Raw genomic sequence first — 18,797 nt, forward strand, 5'->3', positions numbered from 1 at the left:
AGTTGTGGGATTTTCCCACGTGTCCCCTCAAATTTGCATGGGTTGACAAAAAGTGGTAGGGCCAAGGGCTACTATGGGGTTTGTGTTTTTGGTTCTATGATGTGACAAACGTTGTTGCGTAGAGGTGCTAGAAACTGGAAGTGGACGGAGGTGTGTCTTGCCCTGGATTGGGCACTCTGAGATCTCGGGCAGGTTCTGGAACCTATTTGAGTCTCAGTTGTTGAGAAATGTGTCACAAGATCTGGAAAATGAGATAATATGCTTCTCTGAGATCTGAGGTCAATTCTGTCACTATTATTCCAGTGTTGGTGAAGATCTGGATCCTCGTTTCTTCAGGACTATCAGAATAGGTGATGGAGAACCATGCCACATTGCAAGAACCCAAGAGCACCTACCATGTCACCAATGTTGCTGCCTCAGGAAAGCTAAGCAAAGGAACCAAGAAGTGAATTGACTCATGTTTTATGGTACCATGTATTTGCAAATGGAGTTGAAGCTATCAAGGGCTCAGAAGAAGGCAGTTCTAAGGAATGCATATGCTGTGTAACATAAAGATGTGAAGACAAAGATTTTCAAAGAAAGAAATTCACAGAAAGTTGTGCTATACCATGTGCCATGTAAAATCACTTTGCTGCCTGGTTATGAAAAACTAAGGTAGAACATTTTTCAAGGCTTTTAGAATCTTGTGGATTTTTTTTAAGTTTAATAAGACAGACCCCCAAGGCTATTCTAAGTACAATAACCAAAATATCTCTTTTTTTTTCTTATTTTGAATTTAACTACTGAAGGATAGAGGCTCTGCTATTTTCAGTTCCTACCTGTTTTTGTAAGGAGCATTTTATGTGTACTGAATAAGTGCTGGATGAATGTCTACTTCAGCCAATCCTTGGAGACACCCTTGAACTTGGAGTCTAAATATCTGGGATTGTTGTCCAGCTCTGTCCCCATTATCCATGTGGATTTGGTCTCATTATTTTTCTGAGCCTTGGTTTTTCATCCCTAAAGTGGGTCAAGAGCAGTCATTCTGTCTATTTCACAGAGATGTTATGAGGGTCCAATGTGATTCTGGGTATAAGGATCAGTGTAGTTGATGCTGAAGTTAAAAAGGTCAAAGAATGGGTTTAAGTTTTTAAGAAATCATTGCCTTAACTTTGGGTTCTCCAGAAGAGACCCTGAGTAAAGGATTCAAATACAAGTTGTTTATTTAGATGGTAATCCTAGGAAACACTGGTAGAGGAGAGGGGGTGAGACAAGAGAGGGCAGGAAACCAGTGAAGAGTGTGCTATCAAGCCATTTACTGCTGGGGCAACTGGAGCTCACTTCTAGCACAGACTCTGGGAGACAGCGTAGAACGTGCCTCAGAATTACCAACTGAGGGGTGAGGGAGTGGGGGTGTTTTTCCTCCTGCTCTTAGCAGTCAATGGTTGAGAGTGCCACTGGGGATGTTGATTTTCTGGCACTTGTGGCCTGATGCACACTAAGGCAGAACAAGCTTCAGGGGTCAGAGAAAGTCCTCAGGCAAAGACATGGGAGCTGCCCTTTGGAAGGAAGGCTGTGTGCACGGCGATGGTAAGAGCCCAGAAAGGAAGTGGGCATGGGCCAACAGGGTCTGCTCCTGTCATCCTGATTTCATAACCGCACCCCCTTTACATGTAACCTTCCTGTCTCCATATGATCATTCTCAAATATCCAGTTTGTTTGTATTTGAAGACTTGCTGGACTTCTACTCAAGTATTTCTGTCCCTGTGTTAAAGGCAGTGACAATGAACAGTCCAATATGCATCATCTCATCACATCCTGGCACTGCTTCACCAAAGAAAGACAAGCAATAAAAATAAGGCAGATTCCTGGGCCAAAATTGATAACAGCTTAGATGTATAGAGAATTTCCTCTGGTCTTTGACACTGTACTAAGTCTTTGCATACACCATCATATTTAATTCTTACAACAACCCTATTGGGCAGGCATTACTATTATCCTCACCTTCTCTGGGGAAACTGAGGCACAGAGAGATTATGTCACTAGCTCAAGGTCACAGAACTTCCAGAATGAAGCTAGAATTCTACTGTAGGCAGTGCCAAGAGGAAGCCCTACTCCCAATCTCTATGTGATGATTCAGGTTTAGGGATATGGGGTGTGGTAACAGGTTATATGATATGGGACTCAGAAAATCCTGGTTTCACTGCTTACAAGCATGAGGGTGATTGACCTCTTTGAAACATGAATCCTTATATGTGAAATATTAAAGCCTATTGTGAGGATCAACAATAATATTTCAAAAAGCTCAAACACATGGTAGGTCCTTATGCAAGGTAGCAATCATTAACTAAATAATATTGATATCTCTGATGGTGTTCTGAGACATGCAGTAAAGGAAGTTGTCTACATCTAACTCTCATTTTGGTAAATAGGAAGAAAGGAGATGCCTGTACTTCTTACATGAGACAAATGCAGTTTTGCAATATTAATTTTGAAATTGAGACTAAAGAATTTGCGATAGCAGATACCACTTGGAGTCATCAAATATTGTGGCCCTTGGAAGTTTGCTTTGACAGGTGAGAGGTTTCCAGAAAATGCAGCTTCCCAGCAAGGGCTGCAGTCTGGGTATCAAGGGACCCAGGGATCTAACATTGGTGTGAGCTTGGAGGTAGCCTCTTAGCTTTGTTGAGCCTCATTCCACCATGTGTAAGAAGACAGGGGATAGAGGGGAATTGATAGAGCTTCCAAACCAAGTTCCCCTCTTCCTAGCTGGATTATACTAAAGACAAGAAAGGAAACTGGCTCTCAATAACTTTAGAATTTCATGCATACAACAGGGGAGTTTTTCTCTAGTCAGAGAGCCTTCTGCTGAGCTCTTTGTTATTCCGTTAGATGTCAATTTCCATACTACTCAGTGCTTTCCTCCAGAGAGTTAAACTCTCCAGTGTGGATGGTTTTATAACATCTTTCTACAGTCAAAGTTATATTATAAAATTCTTTCCAATAAAAATAATCAAAAGACATATATTTAGGTCAAAATTCACTAATAATTTTGATTATTCAGTAAGAATAATCAAAAGACATATATTTAGTTCAAAATTCACTGAGCATAGTATGCCTCAGATTTATGTGTCTCATTATATTTGAATTTTACCTCAAAAGAAAGAAAAAATGAGCTATAAACAAATATTGAAGTCTAGTTAATGATATGCATGTGGAAGGGTTTAGGGATGAAGTATATTGATTCTACAACTTTCTTTGAAATGCATAAAACATATGGATTGATGGATGGAGGGAGGATCCTGGAGAGATGGGTGGATACATGTGATAAAACAAATGCAGTAAAATGTTGATTGTAGAATCTAGGTAGTAGGTTTATGAATATTTACTGTATAACTCTTTTGATTTTTATGTAAGTTTATAACTATTCACAATCATATGTTTGAGGAAAAAGTATTTGTTCTAGTAAAAAAAAAAAAAATAAAGACCCTGAAGCCAGACCTTAACTACTAACTAGATATTTAATCTTAGGCAAATTTACTTACAATCGGTTGACTCAGCTAAAAAATGGGGATAGTAACAGTATCAAACTCATAAGGTGTTTCTAAGGTTCAAATGAGTTAATATTTGTAAAGTTCTTTTATGTAGTGTGATGTAAAAGTAGTTTGTTAAATGTAATTTTAAAAATCTCACATACAGAGATGGTGGGAAACAGATTACTTTCGCTTTCCTTGGACATTCAATCCTAAGAATGCAGAGTTCTATTAAAACCAGATGACAGGCCTATACTCCCTGAGGTATTCATCATTTTCCCTCTAATCCAGGCATATTTCATCTTCTACTAAGAGGTAGCAGCAATCATTAGGATGAATCAATAATATTTAATTTCTGTTTTCATTTCCTTCCAAAAGTTCCACTTGCTTAAAGCATGTTCCCTGATCCTAGGCTTAGAGTAAATGTAATATCTGTGTATTAATATAAAAGCATATCATACAAAATAATCTAGTGTTTTAGTGATTCTTAAAAGGAGCAGTGACTAGTAGTCAAGTTCTCCAACAAAGAAACTTGTAAATTAATTAACAAGAGGTTAAATACACTTAGAAGTCTACAAAAGCCTGTGAGCCAGTGTATCATGCAAGAGATGCTTTTTCCATCTTTTACACAACTAAGCATGTGGACAGCAAAGGGTAATTTAAGTAACAAACAAAAGAAGTTGAAATGAGAGTTTTTATTTGTAGTTAGCACAGAGTCTGTACACAACAGGTATCTACTAAACGATAATTCATCTCCTTTCTTCTTGCTAGGCACCTTCCCCATGCCCCAATGCCCTGCATCCTCCTGTTCCAGGCCCAGACGATGGAGTCATCCCAGCTGAGGCTCCAAACATCATAGAACAAGAAAGAACTGACTCCACTGTGTCTGTCTGAATTCCTGACCAATAGAATCCATGAGCACAATAAAATGACTGTTGTTGAATGCTACTGTGTGTTGGCATGGTAGGTTATGCAGGAGTAGAGAACTGGGACACAAAGAGAAGAGGTATGAGGCTTCTGCAACAATCCAGCTGAACAGTAATGGTGGTGAAGGGCAGGGGCCTGCTGTGCAGGAGGTGAGGAGTGGTCAGAGTCTGGATATACTGTGAAAGCAGGATTGTGGATTTACTGGCCGGTTGAATGTAAAATGAAAGAGACAAGTCATGAATGATACCCAGGTTTTTGGCTTGAGCCATGGGAAAGACAGAGTTGCTATTTATTGAGATGGAAGAGGCTAGAAGGGGAGCAGGCTTGGGGATGGAAGATCAGGTGCTCAGTTTTGGAGATGTAATGTTGGGAGATGCCTTGGGTTACCCAAGCAGAAAGGTCAGGTAGATAGTTGGAAATGACATAGATATGTCATAAACACACACACACACAGTGATGAGATGGAATCAGAAAGCGTGGAGTATACAGTAGTTGTCCCTGCTGAACTGTGCCCAGATCACAGATTCCTGAGCAGATAAATGATTGTTTTAACTGTGGTGTTGCTTTTGTTAAGCAGCAATAGATATGTGAACATGTGGCTATTCCATTTTTTTTTAAATGCCTAGAAAAACCACTCACTTCATACCCACTGTCAGTGTTGGAATTCACATTTTGAGGGAAGAGTTTGTGTTGATCCTCCATTAGCTTTCAGACTTCGGCAAAGATGTCTTTCCCAAGCTGTACACTTATATTTTGTGTTTTGGCATAAGGACTCTCTGCTTAAGATTGTACTTGGTGTAGCCAAACACAATGAAGTCAAATGCAATTAGTGGAAGATCTGAATGCTGCCAAATCTGACATGTAATTATCCAACCTGAGGAAACCTGTGATTTATTGAATTATTTATGAAGGAAGAGATGGCTCAGGAGAGTGTGTTTAGGGGCAGTTGTTTTATTAATTAAAAGAATACACATTTTAAATTAATTATGCTTAATATCTGTCAGTTACAAATTAATTTCATCTATTTGTTGAAGTTTCCTAGAAAAAAATCTTCTCTTTGGAAACAGTGCTAGAGGGAGATTGAGCTTAACTTAATTACTTGCAAGAAATCAACTGCATTTAATTTTAAATATGCTTAATTTATTCTTTTTACTAAGTATTCTCAACTTTGTCTCAGTGGGCCTGAGTTAATATAGTTTATCTGAGGTTATAAAGTATACCAACCTGTACATTCACGTGAGAAGGAGCTGTTGCCACTGTATTAGAAACAAATTTGAAATTTAGATTAAACATTTGGGAAAAGACACTGTAGGTATAGCTCAGAGAAGTATTCAAAATTACTCCCCACAATTTACCCATCATAGTGCCACCCAAACCTCATTTCACTCGAAGTTTTGCCACAATGAGTATCATTTGATTACAGCAGAGGCTGAGATGGTAAATGCCTAGAAGGCTGGCAGGGCCTGGTGTGAAACTACAGGAAAGCTATATCTGAATAGAGGTCATTGTAGCCATGAGGGAAAACAGGTCCCATGTCAACAGATCTTATGGTTTTCAAAAGAAGCCGGAAATCCAAATTGGGTATGGATGGAGGGGTGGTGGAGAGAAAAATCTCCTGAGTTATTAGCATAATCTTTAGAAATTCAAATAGTGTGGATATTGAGGAACCATAGCTACCAGCCAGAAAGCTGTAACCTCTGAACTAAAGGAATATAGGGTAAGAAAATAAGAGGTCATAAACAGAGTTCTAATTTCTCATATGCACTTAGGAAGAATGGTTCAGGGAATTTGGCTTCTCTTAATTTAGACTTATTATGTATTTTAAAAAAGTAATAAATGAATGTTACATCTTTATTTTCCTGTTTTGTTGTCTTGACACTTGATCCTGGTATGGGCAAATTTGAGGAACAAGTATGACTAACCATATGAACGTGATTCCCCTGACTAACCCTGTGTCTTGCCAATGGGTTTCAGCCCCGGGCAACTTCACTATGGATTCAGTGTGACCAAAGAAATTGACATCAAAATGTTCTTGGGGTGAAAGGGTTATACCTAGGTTTATTTCTAGGTGGCAGGTCAGTCACTAGAATCCCATTCACTCAGAGCCAGTCTGCATGCAGCAAGCCGGTCTCTGCCTCTGGGCCCCTCTGTCCACACAGCAGTCCTCTGGGTCTCTCTGCACAGTCTTCCCACACAGCTGTTCTCTGGGCCTCTGTCCTTGGCGCTGCCACCACGCTAGCCTCTGCTCTGCTCTCCTGCAGCCTTGCAGCCCTGCCACCATGTCACGCCCAGGGCACTGGGCGGAGCTCTTTATATAGAGTCAAATTGCCCACAGGTGTGCAGTGGGCTAGTCAACCAGGGCCAGGTGAGAATCCTGGCGAACAGAAATCTCATTTTATCCACACCCTGATTTCGAATATTAGGTCCCAAAGTGTTTGTCAAAATGTCATAAAACTGGACAGTATTTTACTGACCAAACCTCATCTCTCAGGCTTCATAGGAAGTAACACACAAACCTTTTGTTAGACAAAGCATTAATAAAGCTGTATTCTCTTGATATGGTATAACCAGGCCTTCAAAAGTTGCCCAAGCAACCAAGCTAAAAGCTATGTGCAAATCATAATTATCCTTGTAACTAGAAGTTATACCTGGCTGTTTTTTCTCTGCCATGTGAGGTTAGCCTTTTGGAAATCAAGGATCCTTTTGAGAAGCTGATAGATACTTTCTATAGAAAAATTACGATGTCCATAGTCACAAAATTTTCCATGTAGAGAGTTCATATATTCTCTGGCTTTCTCAGATGCCCAGGTTAAGAATCTCAGCTCTGGAATGCCTTTATTAAGTTACCTCTGCTCTCACAACCCAACCAGAAAAACCGGAAAATCAACCTCTCCAGAGAAGATAGGTAAGAGATTCACAAGTTTATCTACCAAAAAGAGAAAACCACACATAACCCAAAGCCACTTAGGCAACAAGTCCCACATGTGTTAGTCATTTATTTAAAATTTTTACATTAGAATTTTGCATTTTACTCTGTAATACATTCATATTTCTTTTAGTATCAAATTACTTTTATATCCTCTCTCAAAATCTGGAATAAAACTGAACTAAAGTTTAGAAAGGTATTTCTTTTCTGGTGGCTTTTTATCACCCCAGTCCCTTTGGATTCCCCAGTGGACCCCATAAGGAGGAATGATAGCAGGAAGACCACTGGCTTCAACATTAGGTAGAACTGTGTTTGAGTCTCAGCTCTGTCCCTTACTAGCTGTGCCACATCAGGGAAGTGGCTTCATGTCTCTGATCCATACTCCACAAGGCAATGGTGAGGATTAAATGAGATAGTATTTATAAGGCTCCCAGTAGCTGTCAGATATAGAGTAGCTGTCAGATATAGAGTAGATACTCAGTAAATAGTAGCTATTATCTATTGAAGTTAGCCTGCAGCTGTTTCTTCCTCCTCTACTGATATATGGGGGTTCAGTACAATGCCTGACATGATGCCCAATAAGTGATAGTCTTAAACCTTTAAATTTTCTCATTCACGGTGACTTCTCAGTTCTTATTTTATTTGGCCTGTCAGTATTTGACGTAAGTAACCGCTCTCTCCTTTAAGCATGTTCTTCTCTTGGCTTCTAGGTTTTGACACTCCTGTATCACTAGCTGTTCCTTTGCAGTTTTTATTCCTGGTTCCTTCTCATCTCCCTGACCTTTAACTAACAGTGACCCAAGACTCAGTCCTCGCACCTCTTCTCTTTTCTCTCATGCTGATATCTCTACTTGGGCTTCTCCTCAGTTCAGCTTGGACTTCCTCCAAATATGGTGACTGGGCTCCAAGAATGAGTGTTCTAAGAGGCCTGGGTTCAAGCTATAAGGCTTCTTCTAACTTAGTCTCAGAAGTCCTCCATTACCTCTTCTGTCACATTTCATTGGCCAAGCAAGTCATTAGGTCCAGCCCAGCTTCAAGAAGAGTGGGATAGATTCCACTTCTCAATGAGAAATACACCAAAGATTTTGCAACTATCCTTCATCCACCACATTACACATCTAAGAGATTGGTATTACCAGGAAACACTGTACTAAGAGAACTGCCTGCTTAGGGTGGCCATGTGTCCTGAGGACAACTCCTGAAAGTCAGCTTATCTCTAGAGCTCCACCTGGGGCTTAGTCTGGGCCCATATGAATCGGATTCACATGGGGTCAGTTTTCTTTAAATTTAGAGTTGTTTAAAGTGAAGAATGATAGGGGTGGGGCTGGGAGGGGGTTGGCCAGTGCACTGATGTGTGTCTGTGAGTGGACAGGTTGCATATGGAAAGCTCAGGTAGTGACAGTGTGGTGTCATTTGTGATGACAAATTTTCATTAATCATAATAAAGCAGGCAAGCTAAACAACCCACAATACCTGTAACTCACACCGACTTTGCCCTTCTAAGGCTGATTCAGTTTGCCCCTTCTTGGTGGAAGCAGGTTTGAATCCCACTCCCGCAAACATCTTATGTTTAGAGAGGCAATGTGGGCTGGGGAATAAGAACTTAGGTTCTAGACCTGAACAAACCTGGTTTTCAAATTTGCTTTTTTCTTTAGGAACTTACTAAATTTGTTTCCTCACCTCTAAAATGTGTCTGATGATAAAAGTGTATACTTTGCAAGAATATTGTGAGATGAATGCAAATCTTAGAATGCTTGGCATTTAGAAAGACTCACTACATGTTTGGGATTACCATACTTGACTATTTTCTCCCAAGGTTTTTAAACCATAGGCCAACATGTATTAAGCGTTGGCACATGATATTGAAAATTTGCGGTCACAATGAAAGCATAGCCCTTTTTTTCTTAAAGGTTATTGATACCTTAGGCAACTTAGCATTCTGTTTAGTTCTTAAAATAAGAGTTTATAGGTCTATTTTACTGGAAAGCAGATAATACCATGGGATCCTGAACAGTGTGTTGGAGTAAAAAGAAGTTTAGCTAAGGTATAGAGTTCATGTTTGTTTTCTTCCAGCTGGATGACCTTGGGGAAGAGCCTCAATTTCCTCATCTGTACAAGCATGGCTAATAATATCCATTTGGCAGTATTGTTATGAGAATTAAATGAGGCAAATTGTATAAGAAGACCTGGCTGCTACCAACAATGTTTTTTATTATCCTTACTATTTCTAAAAAGAAAACCACAGGCCCAGCATGGAATCACTTCTGCTAGGCCAAGTCACCAAACTGGGGCTTAATACCTAACCAATTGCAGTTTGAACCTCCCTGGAAATGTAGTCAGTTAGGGATTGTCTGGTCAGTATCAATGAGGTAATTTGTCACACATCCCCTTTCAATCCCCCAAAGGAAGGTGACCTCACCTAAAATAATCCTTTTTCCTGTTTATGACTTCCTTGCCCCACCTTTAAAAACTTTCCTTTTCTGTAGCCCTTCAGAACGTCTCTCTACTTGCTTGATGGGGTGCTGCCTGATTCATGCATCATTTAATGAAGCCAAATAGATTTTCAGATTTACTTGGTTGAATTTTGTTTTTTGACAGAATCGGTTACAGTGACTGGATCCAAAGTGAACCTCCTATTCCATTCATGGACAATGAGAAACACAGGCATGGTACCCTATGAATGCTTTGCATTCATCATCTTTCTCAGTGTTTCTGAGGGCCATTGGTGAATTGCTTTTGGTTGAATTCTCCTCTTTTTGTGTCAACTTTCTGATCTAATTGTATTTCCAGTCCAGGCTTAGTGAGTCAGTCTAGACTGACAGGAGGCTGTAACAGAAATCCAATTCTTAGCCCTTGGTTTAGTCTGCCATTCCATGTTGAATTCCCTTTCTTTAAATCCAGTCCACGGTCCCCATTTACTGGGGTTCTGGCTTAATCCGCTCCTCGGTTCCAGTCTGCATTTACTGGAGTCTGCGGTTTAGCCCATGCTGGTGGTGGTGCTTGTGGCCCTCTCTTGGACAACCCACATGACATCTTTGGGTTACAGTTGGTGTGTTGTGGTGTACATGGTTGTCTGTCTTGTTGTGTGTAAATAAATGCTTTAGCTAAGGGGATCGATCCTTTAAATTCTGAAGAGTCAAGTGTCCCACCTTCTGGCACTAAAAACTATGGTTCTGGAAGCTGTGACTATCTAGAGAAAATGGCAAAATCTTATTAGGTTCTTTTGTGCCCTGAGAACTTGGCCTATCAGGTTGGGGGCCTTGTGATCAGACAAAAATGTGAGTTATACCCTATTTGCAGCCAAAGATGGCTGAGCAGACACGTGAGTTAAACTCCAGTTGCAGCTAGCGTCTTCCCATACTTCTTCCTGCCTCAGAGGAAACGCTGTCTAGACTAACTATGGCTGGTGCAAAGAATGTTCCAATTAGATAAAATAATTTAAGAAGTGCACTTAAAAGCAACCTTCAAAATTCCAGAATAGCTTCATTAAAAGTTTTGTTGCAAAAAGCTAATGAGAAATTAAAGACTTGAGGTGCCTCAAACAAAAGACATTAAGACTGCTATAACTCTCACTGTTTCTCTCTATCCTCCTTGGAGTATTCAACTTGGGGATCCTCTGTCTGAATTGTTCCTCCACTTAAAAAAAAACTACATAACTGTAAACAGAAGTCCATCAAGTTAATGGCCTTATAGACACCTCCATATGGGCTCCTCCCAGCATTGACAAAACAAGGATTTTTCAAGTGAACTATTATGTCGTTCCCTTACACAGCCAAGATGAAACTCTGGTAGATACCATACCCGTAGAGGGGATTCTGGAAAAACTGGCAGACGCCAGCAAAAGGGTAAAAATTCATACCAGAATCGGTTCTTCCAAATTTCTTTCCATAATGATCAGTCAAGAAAGGAAAAGAAAATTTTACATTGCCTCTTACTTTCCAATCCTGACCCATTGGTTATTGATCCTTTCTCTCCCAGTGATAGCTATTACCTTCTTGCTGGTCTTGTTTCACATCCTGAGAACTGGGCTTGGCTTTCTGCCTGCCTGGGACACACACGTTTTTGGCTCTTCCATTTGACTGTCTTTGGGAGTGGCTCTGGTTCTTGGGAGTGTAGAATCCTTTGCGCCTTCCTCACAGACCCCTCTGTCATGTGAGGGTGTTGCTCAGTGCTGCCAAAAATATTTAATGTTTGTCTCAGCTGAAAACTGACAAGATATTTAAAAGAATTTCTTTGTAGCTCTGTAGTCAAAAGTTGGCCAGATGGGAAGCTGAATTTAGAAACTGATAGGAACTTTTTAAGGCTTTCTTCCCTAAGGTAAAATTAGTATTATGTACCAAAAGGAAAGAAGCAAATTGAGAATAATGTAGTTGGATAGGTGGATCAATCTATGATGTTCTTTAAATTATAACCCAATTCTTTGAGGAATTTAGAACAACTGTTTTTAATCTTACAAATATCTGTGAAAGTAGAAATACAACTCTAGAAACAGGTCAAACCCACCTATCTTTACCATTCCCCAAATCTCCCCTATTTATCTCAAAAGAACTTGCAACATCTTTGGGAATTCTTATGTAGATCATCTCCAAATCTTAAGACTGAAGACAAAAATAGAAAAAGAGGTCTTTTAAAAATGCAAATGGCTATAGAAGAACTCTTGCCCAGAAGCCCACAGCTTCCATAAGGGTGCTTGTCAAGGATAAATACAAATCTTGTGTTTTTTTCCACTAGTATTAGTAGAAAAAAAGATTAGCCATCTGAGCAGGTAACTGAAATGTATTACATGTGTCAGAAAAACAGTTTTGATGCAACTTTTCTTTTAGAAATTAGTGAGTTTTACATTTCATACCTGTTTCATGACTAAGAATTTTAAAACTAATTATAAAGTCTCTGTTTGTATATGTCTGTACATTCATGTATTGTAGAGGTGTGGTATTTTTATCTCCAGGTGATAGTTCCAAAATTAGTTTGTGAAGAGCTCTACTTAATTGATTTAAAATAAGTGCACATAAATTAAGCATTTCTAAATCTCAGAAATACAATAGAAACTAACCCAAATGTTTTTCAAGTTCATGTGATCTAGGATAATTTTCAGTAGATAAAAGCTAACTTAAGCTTGTTAGCTTAATAAAAACAGACACGTCTTTAGAGTTATCAATATTAAGTATACTTTTACTCTACCATTTACTAAGAATAAGTTCATGTTACCTCTATTACAAAAGTTATTGAGAAAAACAGCTGATTTTGTCTAATGTTCAATAAAGTCTTTGTGGGTAATCTAAACATAATTAAGAACAAGTAAATCGAATAGGTATAAATAAGATAAAACATTTTTAGGTAAACTCTAAAAATAGTTTCTCCAAATCTTTTTGGTAAACCCAAACCTTAAAATTTTTCTAAGTGGTGAGTTAAATTAAATTCCTTGGGGATTTAGAACATTTCCAAAAGATAAAATATTGAAACATTACTTACTAAACAAGTCTACCTACTTTTTTCTTCTTATTACAGAGAAGCTAAAGAAACACTTGGGTCTTTTGTTAAACATGTATTATAGTTTATTGAAAGATTATACTATGAAGAAGAATCAGTTTCTAGAAGTTATGAAACATTGCCCATAAATTTCCCAATCTAAAGAATACTGGTATAATAGAGTTCCCAATTGATTATTTATTTATATATTCTAGAACTACAGTGGATTAATTTTAACAATTAAACATAATATTTATCTGTGTGTTTGTTAGTACAAAATCACTCCAATTTTTGGGCTGCTCATCCCGTTATGAAACAGAATTTATTTCCCTTCCCTGTACATCTGAGCTGGTCTTGTGGCCGGCTTTGACAACAGAATGTGGCAGAAATGAACATAATCTTTAGGAAGACTGGCAGTTTCCATTTTCACTCTCTTGGAAGCCAGCCTTCATGGAAAGAGGCTTGGGCTACTTTGCAGATAATGAGAGAACAGATGGAAAGGATGTCCTTGTGAAAGAAACATAGGTTATCAGAGTCAACAGCCAGCACCAAAGTCTCAGAAATGTGAGTGGGTCCATCTTGGATACTCATCAAACACCGTACAGCCCACAGACAAGTCATCCCTACCAAGCCCTGATCAAATTCCTGGCTCATAGAAATCATGGACAAAACAATAGTTGTTTTAAGCTATTGAATTTTGGGGTGATTGTTACACAGCAATAGATAACTGCAACATCTATTGTAGCACTTATTGTTAAATACTATAATTACTTATTTATTTGTCTATAAGCAAAAACAAAATATTTTCTCTGAATAACTGCAGCACCTGACATACAGAATGCTTTAAAACAATGAGCCCATGAAAAAATGAGACTTCTCAGGGAGATCAGTGTGACAAGAAAAGCCTTGTTACATTGGAGATTTTTTTTAAGGAAATGAGAACTGAAAAATAAAAGGTACTAGAGAATGGTTTAGAAGGGAAGAAAGGGATGAAAATTCAGAGCAGTTGAAGGGGATCTCCAAAACTTACAATTTATGAATTCTCCTAGTAATCGGTGAGATCACTGACCTCTGCCTCCATCAGTATGTAGCCCCAAGGAGCCCTAAAGACATGAGTATTTACAAGACCCTGTCAGGCAGCTACCACTGTGCACAGGTAAACTGTGCTCCCGTTCTCCAGGAGTATACACTGTAACAGAAAAGCAGATGTACCAGGACACTGTGGGCCTCAAGAGGACACGGAGACTGGGGAGAATAGCAGGCTCAGTGTCAGTGGTTCTAGAACGAGAAAGGATCTCCGTGACAAGCTGTGTCCACCTTATCCCTTCATGTAGCATCTACGGAGCACCCCCTGAGCCACGGCTCTCCCTCTCCCTCCCTGAGCTGAAGCCCCACCAAATTGACAGAAGCTTCTCAAATGTCCTCACAGCCTTTGCACTTTCTTTCCCTCCTTCCTGGAATGCTTGATGACCCGTGCTTCCCATGCCTTCACCTAGCAACTCTTACTGTCATCTCTGGGCCTCCTCTCTCTTTTTAAAAATATTTGACCCCCCCAAGAATGAACTCCCCATTTGCTCTGCCACTCGATATCCAGTCTGAGTCCTACTGACTCTGCAAAGCCGTCACTGTTCACCCTAACCTGTGGTTTCCTAGAATGTACCAGAAAGGGAACTGGCTTGGGAGCAACATGGATTTGGATTTAAATCCTGGGTAAGCTGGTTGTGATCCTGCACAAGTTCCTTTATCTCTTAGGTTTCTTCATTTGTAAACTGGGTATAATCCTACCACTTCATGTTTTAAAGGCATAGGAGACCCCTACATTAAGCCCCATCCTGGCACGTAACACAGCATTGATATGTGTTATGTTCTTCTCCTCTCTGAATTTCTGGTACTTAATATCCATACCAGTCATTTGTTTTCAATTCATAACTGCTCTGTGAAAGCTCTTGACCTTGCAGTATTATTTAACTCTAATATTATTGTTTAATTTTAATATAAGCTTTCTCCTGATAGCCAAATTGTTACATTTATATACCTTTAAATATCCCAAGGATAATAGATTATTAATAAATATTGGTGCATGAATGAATGAGCAACAACCTCTTAAGGCTCAGTACACTGGATTTTGAAAGCTACTACATTCAGCATCAAGAACTCACTGAATTAGAGTAACTCTAACTCTTGGACATTTTTTGTTTCCTGGGAAAAAAATGATTAGGGAAAAGTTCAAAAGTTCTCCTTCATCTATAGCGTCTATATAGTGAATAAAATGCAGACCCCGATCCCAAAAAGATACTTCAGAAGCAATGCAGTATTAAAAGCAATGAAGACACAAGGTCTACAGTCTTTCTCAATTAAAATACACGGCCAGGTCAAAAATAATGAGTGGGAGTGAAAGAGCAATTATGTGAGTAATGATCCCCAATTAATTATATGGTGATTAATAAATCAATAGGAAATTACAGGAAGTATCAAGTTTGGACTAAGACAGTAGGGGCCTTTCCACCTGTTATGCGGATATACTCAGGAGGAGAGAGAATGAATCCACTATGACAACAGCATTCTGTTCCTGACTGAGGATCCATCCATCAGAAGCAAGAGGTAGCATGACAGATTAGAAGGGAAGAAATAAACAGACATAATCAGTGATGAAAATGAATTCCAGTTCATTCTCAGGTCAGGCGCAGTTAAAAGGGGAAACAACAGGCAATATGGTCAGGTTCCAGAAAAGCTCCAGAAAGGAATTCTAGAAGATTGCCATAATGGAAAGAGTCTGGCCCCCTTGCCAACCTTGAGGTTGGAGTAGTGAGTTGACCCCACTCCTGGGTTTTTTTGTTTTATTTTATTCTTTGTACTTTGTTTTTCCTTATTTATTTATTTATATTTATATTTTTTATTGAAGTACAGTTGATCTACCAAATTAAGTATGCCACACAGTGATTCACTAGTTACATACATTATTAAAAGAGCTAGGGTGTTGAGACCAGGCACCATTGGACCAAAGAGGAGGAAGTTTCTTGAGAGACTAATAGTGATTTTCATACTGTCTTTACACCAGAGAACTCTTTGTTCAGAATCTCACAGGGTCCCACAATATGTAAAAGAGACAATTGTGTTGCTCTAGGATTGTAAATAAGCCTGAAGAGAAAGGGAGAGGGGTTTTAGGAGGAGCTGGTGGAATTGTAGGTGCTGATTCATAGGACCTTAGGCCTGGAGGAACACAATGGGGAGACAGCCAGCTGAGGGTATCAGAAAGCCTTTATTTATTGCTTTTGTTAACTGGCAAGGTTTTTGGTTAAGACCCAGTTTGTTAAAGATCCCCAAAGCAAAATGTACTAAAACTAGTAACTGAAGATAATGATAGTAAAGACAACTTCATCCACATAGTGGAGGGGAAAACAAGATCTTGTCTGCCATACCACACTAAGATCTCAGGAGGGCTCATTCTTTCTGGAAAACATTATTTGACGCGTAAGTGAGGCTCTTAGTGGAAGTCAATTTCAACTTAATAGCACCTAAATCTGTCTGAGGCTGGAGGTTCTGGACCATCTTTGAGAAAGATCTGCTCTCAGGGAAGCCTCCAGAGCCAAGGATATTTACAAGACTGTAATTATTAATGAACCTGTAGGATCCTGGGTTTCATCCTTACTTAGGAGTGGCTGTATCTATCCAGCTCAGTTTCTAAACTCAGCCATTAGAAGGTGGTTACAAAAACAAGGTGACGAAACAGAAGAACAGCTTTGAGTGCATTTCCGCCCAAATAAGAGCCCTCAGGATCAGAATGGTACAGAGGGTATGTGAGAAGTCACTGTTGCCAACGTTCAGGGCCAACGAGCATCTTAGATAGTAGCCTTCTGGCTTGACACTTAGTGGCAAAACAGATGGTGGCTATTGTTATGATTGCCCTCATGCCAACAATAGCAGCCAAGTGATTTCTCTTCTTGTTACACTAGGTTTTGGATATTCAGCTGGAAGAGGCCAGGCCTTAGGTTTTTGGCAGTTACTTCTAAGGTTAGGGTAGTGCCTTTTGTTAAGATGGGACCACAGGCTTTTCACACACACCCCAGGCTCCAGAGGGCCCCCTGCACCATCACCTCTTCCATCTTGACACACAAATTTAATCAACCATGTGGTGGAGTGGCCCCCAGGCAGCTCCTCCTGTCCTGTGATCTTATAACGATCTGACCTTTCCCCTGGGTGGCTGCTGGCTCTCGGGGGCTAGACCAGTGATGGAGGACTGCTCAGGTTCCTGCCAGCTTCTTGTTTCCCAATAGTGAAGCTACCTGTTTGGCCATGCTAATTTGCTCCTGAGGCCAGTGAGCTCAGCCCTGAGCCTCTTCTCCCAGCCAAGGGCCCAGGTATCATGTCTTGTTACAGGTACCTCTCAGACCCAGGCTTCCTCTCAGAATAAGCTGACATTGCTTGAGTTCCTCCTCCTCCTTTACATCCCCATCAAACTTTCAGTCATAGCAGGGGCCAAAAAATGCCTCACATAGTACAATCAAAGTCTGTTTTGTTCCCGGGTGCAGAGTGTAACAATAATTACCTTGCAAAGGAATATCTGTGATGTCAAGTCTGAGACGAGGACTCTGGCACTGAATACAAAAAAGAATTCGCCTTTCAACCAGAGAGGTATTTCTCATGTCCCAGGGAAAAATGCCACCTGGGCGTGGGACATAATCTCAGCCTCATTTACTTTCACTTCTTTGTTTTCTTCTGAAGCATGATGAAGGCAGCATGTTGTGACTTCCTGATGGACTGAAATTTGGCTGAAGAGTTTGTGCCCTCCCAACTCTGCCCCCTAAAGCACCCACAAAAAGACAGATGTCTAGTAGGTATGGTTGTATTTTGGGGAGTTTATGGGTCTAGAATTAATGTGTGTCCTGTCTTGTATAGAAAAGAAATGCTCTCCTTTCCCCACACCTCAACTTGTTGCTAGCCATGCACTTGAAATGAGCTGAAGCAGAGTCAGTACACATAAAATGCTTCATAAAAAATACTTTAGGTTAGGACTGTTTCAAACAGCAGTGCAAAGAAATATTTCAACATTCAGGTAATTCAGAGGAAGCAAGGAGGGGTGCCTCTTACCTGGGCTTTTCTCACTATCCCGTTCTTGGTGCAGTTTCCACTTTGCGAACTGTCTTTCTGTTTCCTGTGATTGTGAAGATTCCCGTTGCAAACAGCACCACCTCCAGGATTAGCCATTTGTCTGATATGATGGAATCTGGCAGATTTTCCTCCAGAGGTTCTTGGCAAGTTTTAATTTGAAGTGGGTGAGGGAATAGAAGAAAGCCCTTTGGGCTGAGCCCTTGAAGGAATCGCACCAATCAGCCTCTTCTTCTTCCAGAAGAAGCAGTAGCCAATCTTCTAGGCAGATCTTTGAAACTAAAAACAAATGGTTACCTTTGCACTCCTCAACTCAGAATGTGGCCTCCATGGCAACAAGCCTGCTTCTGAAACTATAAGGGAGATTGTCCATGCTGGCTTCTTGGTTGGCCAGCAGAAACCAGGAGACTGCAAAACCCAGTGACAAACTGGGAGAGGCGGGCTGGGAGGTGGAATCTTTTAAAGACACACACACACACACACACACACACACACACACACACACACACACACAGACACACACAGACACACACACACACACACACACACACACACACACACACACACACACACCAGGCACAGGGAGACTTCTCAGTACAGCCGTCCTGAATTTACCTCTATCCCCCAGCCCCTGCCGCCACCCCTGCCTCCAGCATCTAATTATTATTTCTAGTTGTAAACCAAGCTCAAAGTCAACATTTCTTTTCGCTGTAAAATAGCATTCAGAAGTGGTTGCCAGGGGCTGGCTAGAGGGAGGGGAGAACAAGAAGGGAGTGTTTAATGGGCACAGAATCTCAGCTGGGGAGGTTGCAGAATGTTCGCACTGATGGTGTTGTTGCTTGTAAAACAATGTGAAT

At 40.2% G+C, this 18,797-nt stretch overlaps 1 protein-coding gene across 3 annotated transcripts in view; it reads right to left on the reverse strand.

Moving 5' to 3' along the window:
* The window catches only part of SPTLC3 (serine palmitoyltransferase long chain base subunit 3), a 169,743-nt gene extending 151,329 nt beyond the window's left edge, over positions 1–18,414 (reverse strand). Inside the window, exon 1 of one of the 3 annotated variants that reach the window (XM_057502720.1) lies at positions 17,923–18,414. In XM_057502720.1, the coding sequence (XP_057358703.1) occupies positions 17,923–18,039 (117 nt within the window). In that variant the 5' untranslated portion in view covers positions 18,040–18,414. The remainder of the gene's footprint in view (positions 1–17,922) is intronic. The other 2 variants (XM_036892253.2, XM_057502722.1) reach the window with 2 other exon arrangements.
* Between the last annotated feature and the right edge of the window lie 383 nt (positions 18,415–18,797).

The sequence above is a fragment of the Manis pentadactyla genome, chromosome 5 (genome assembly GCF_030020395.1).
Source record: "Manis pentadactyla isolate mManPen7 chromosome 5, mManPen7.hap1, whole genome shotgun sequence".
In the NCBI taxonomy this organism is placed as follows: Eukaryota; Metazoa; Chordata; class Mammalia; order Pholidota; family Manidae; genus Manis; species Manis pentadactyla.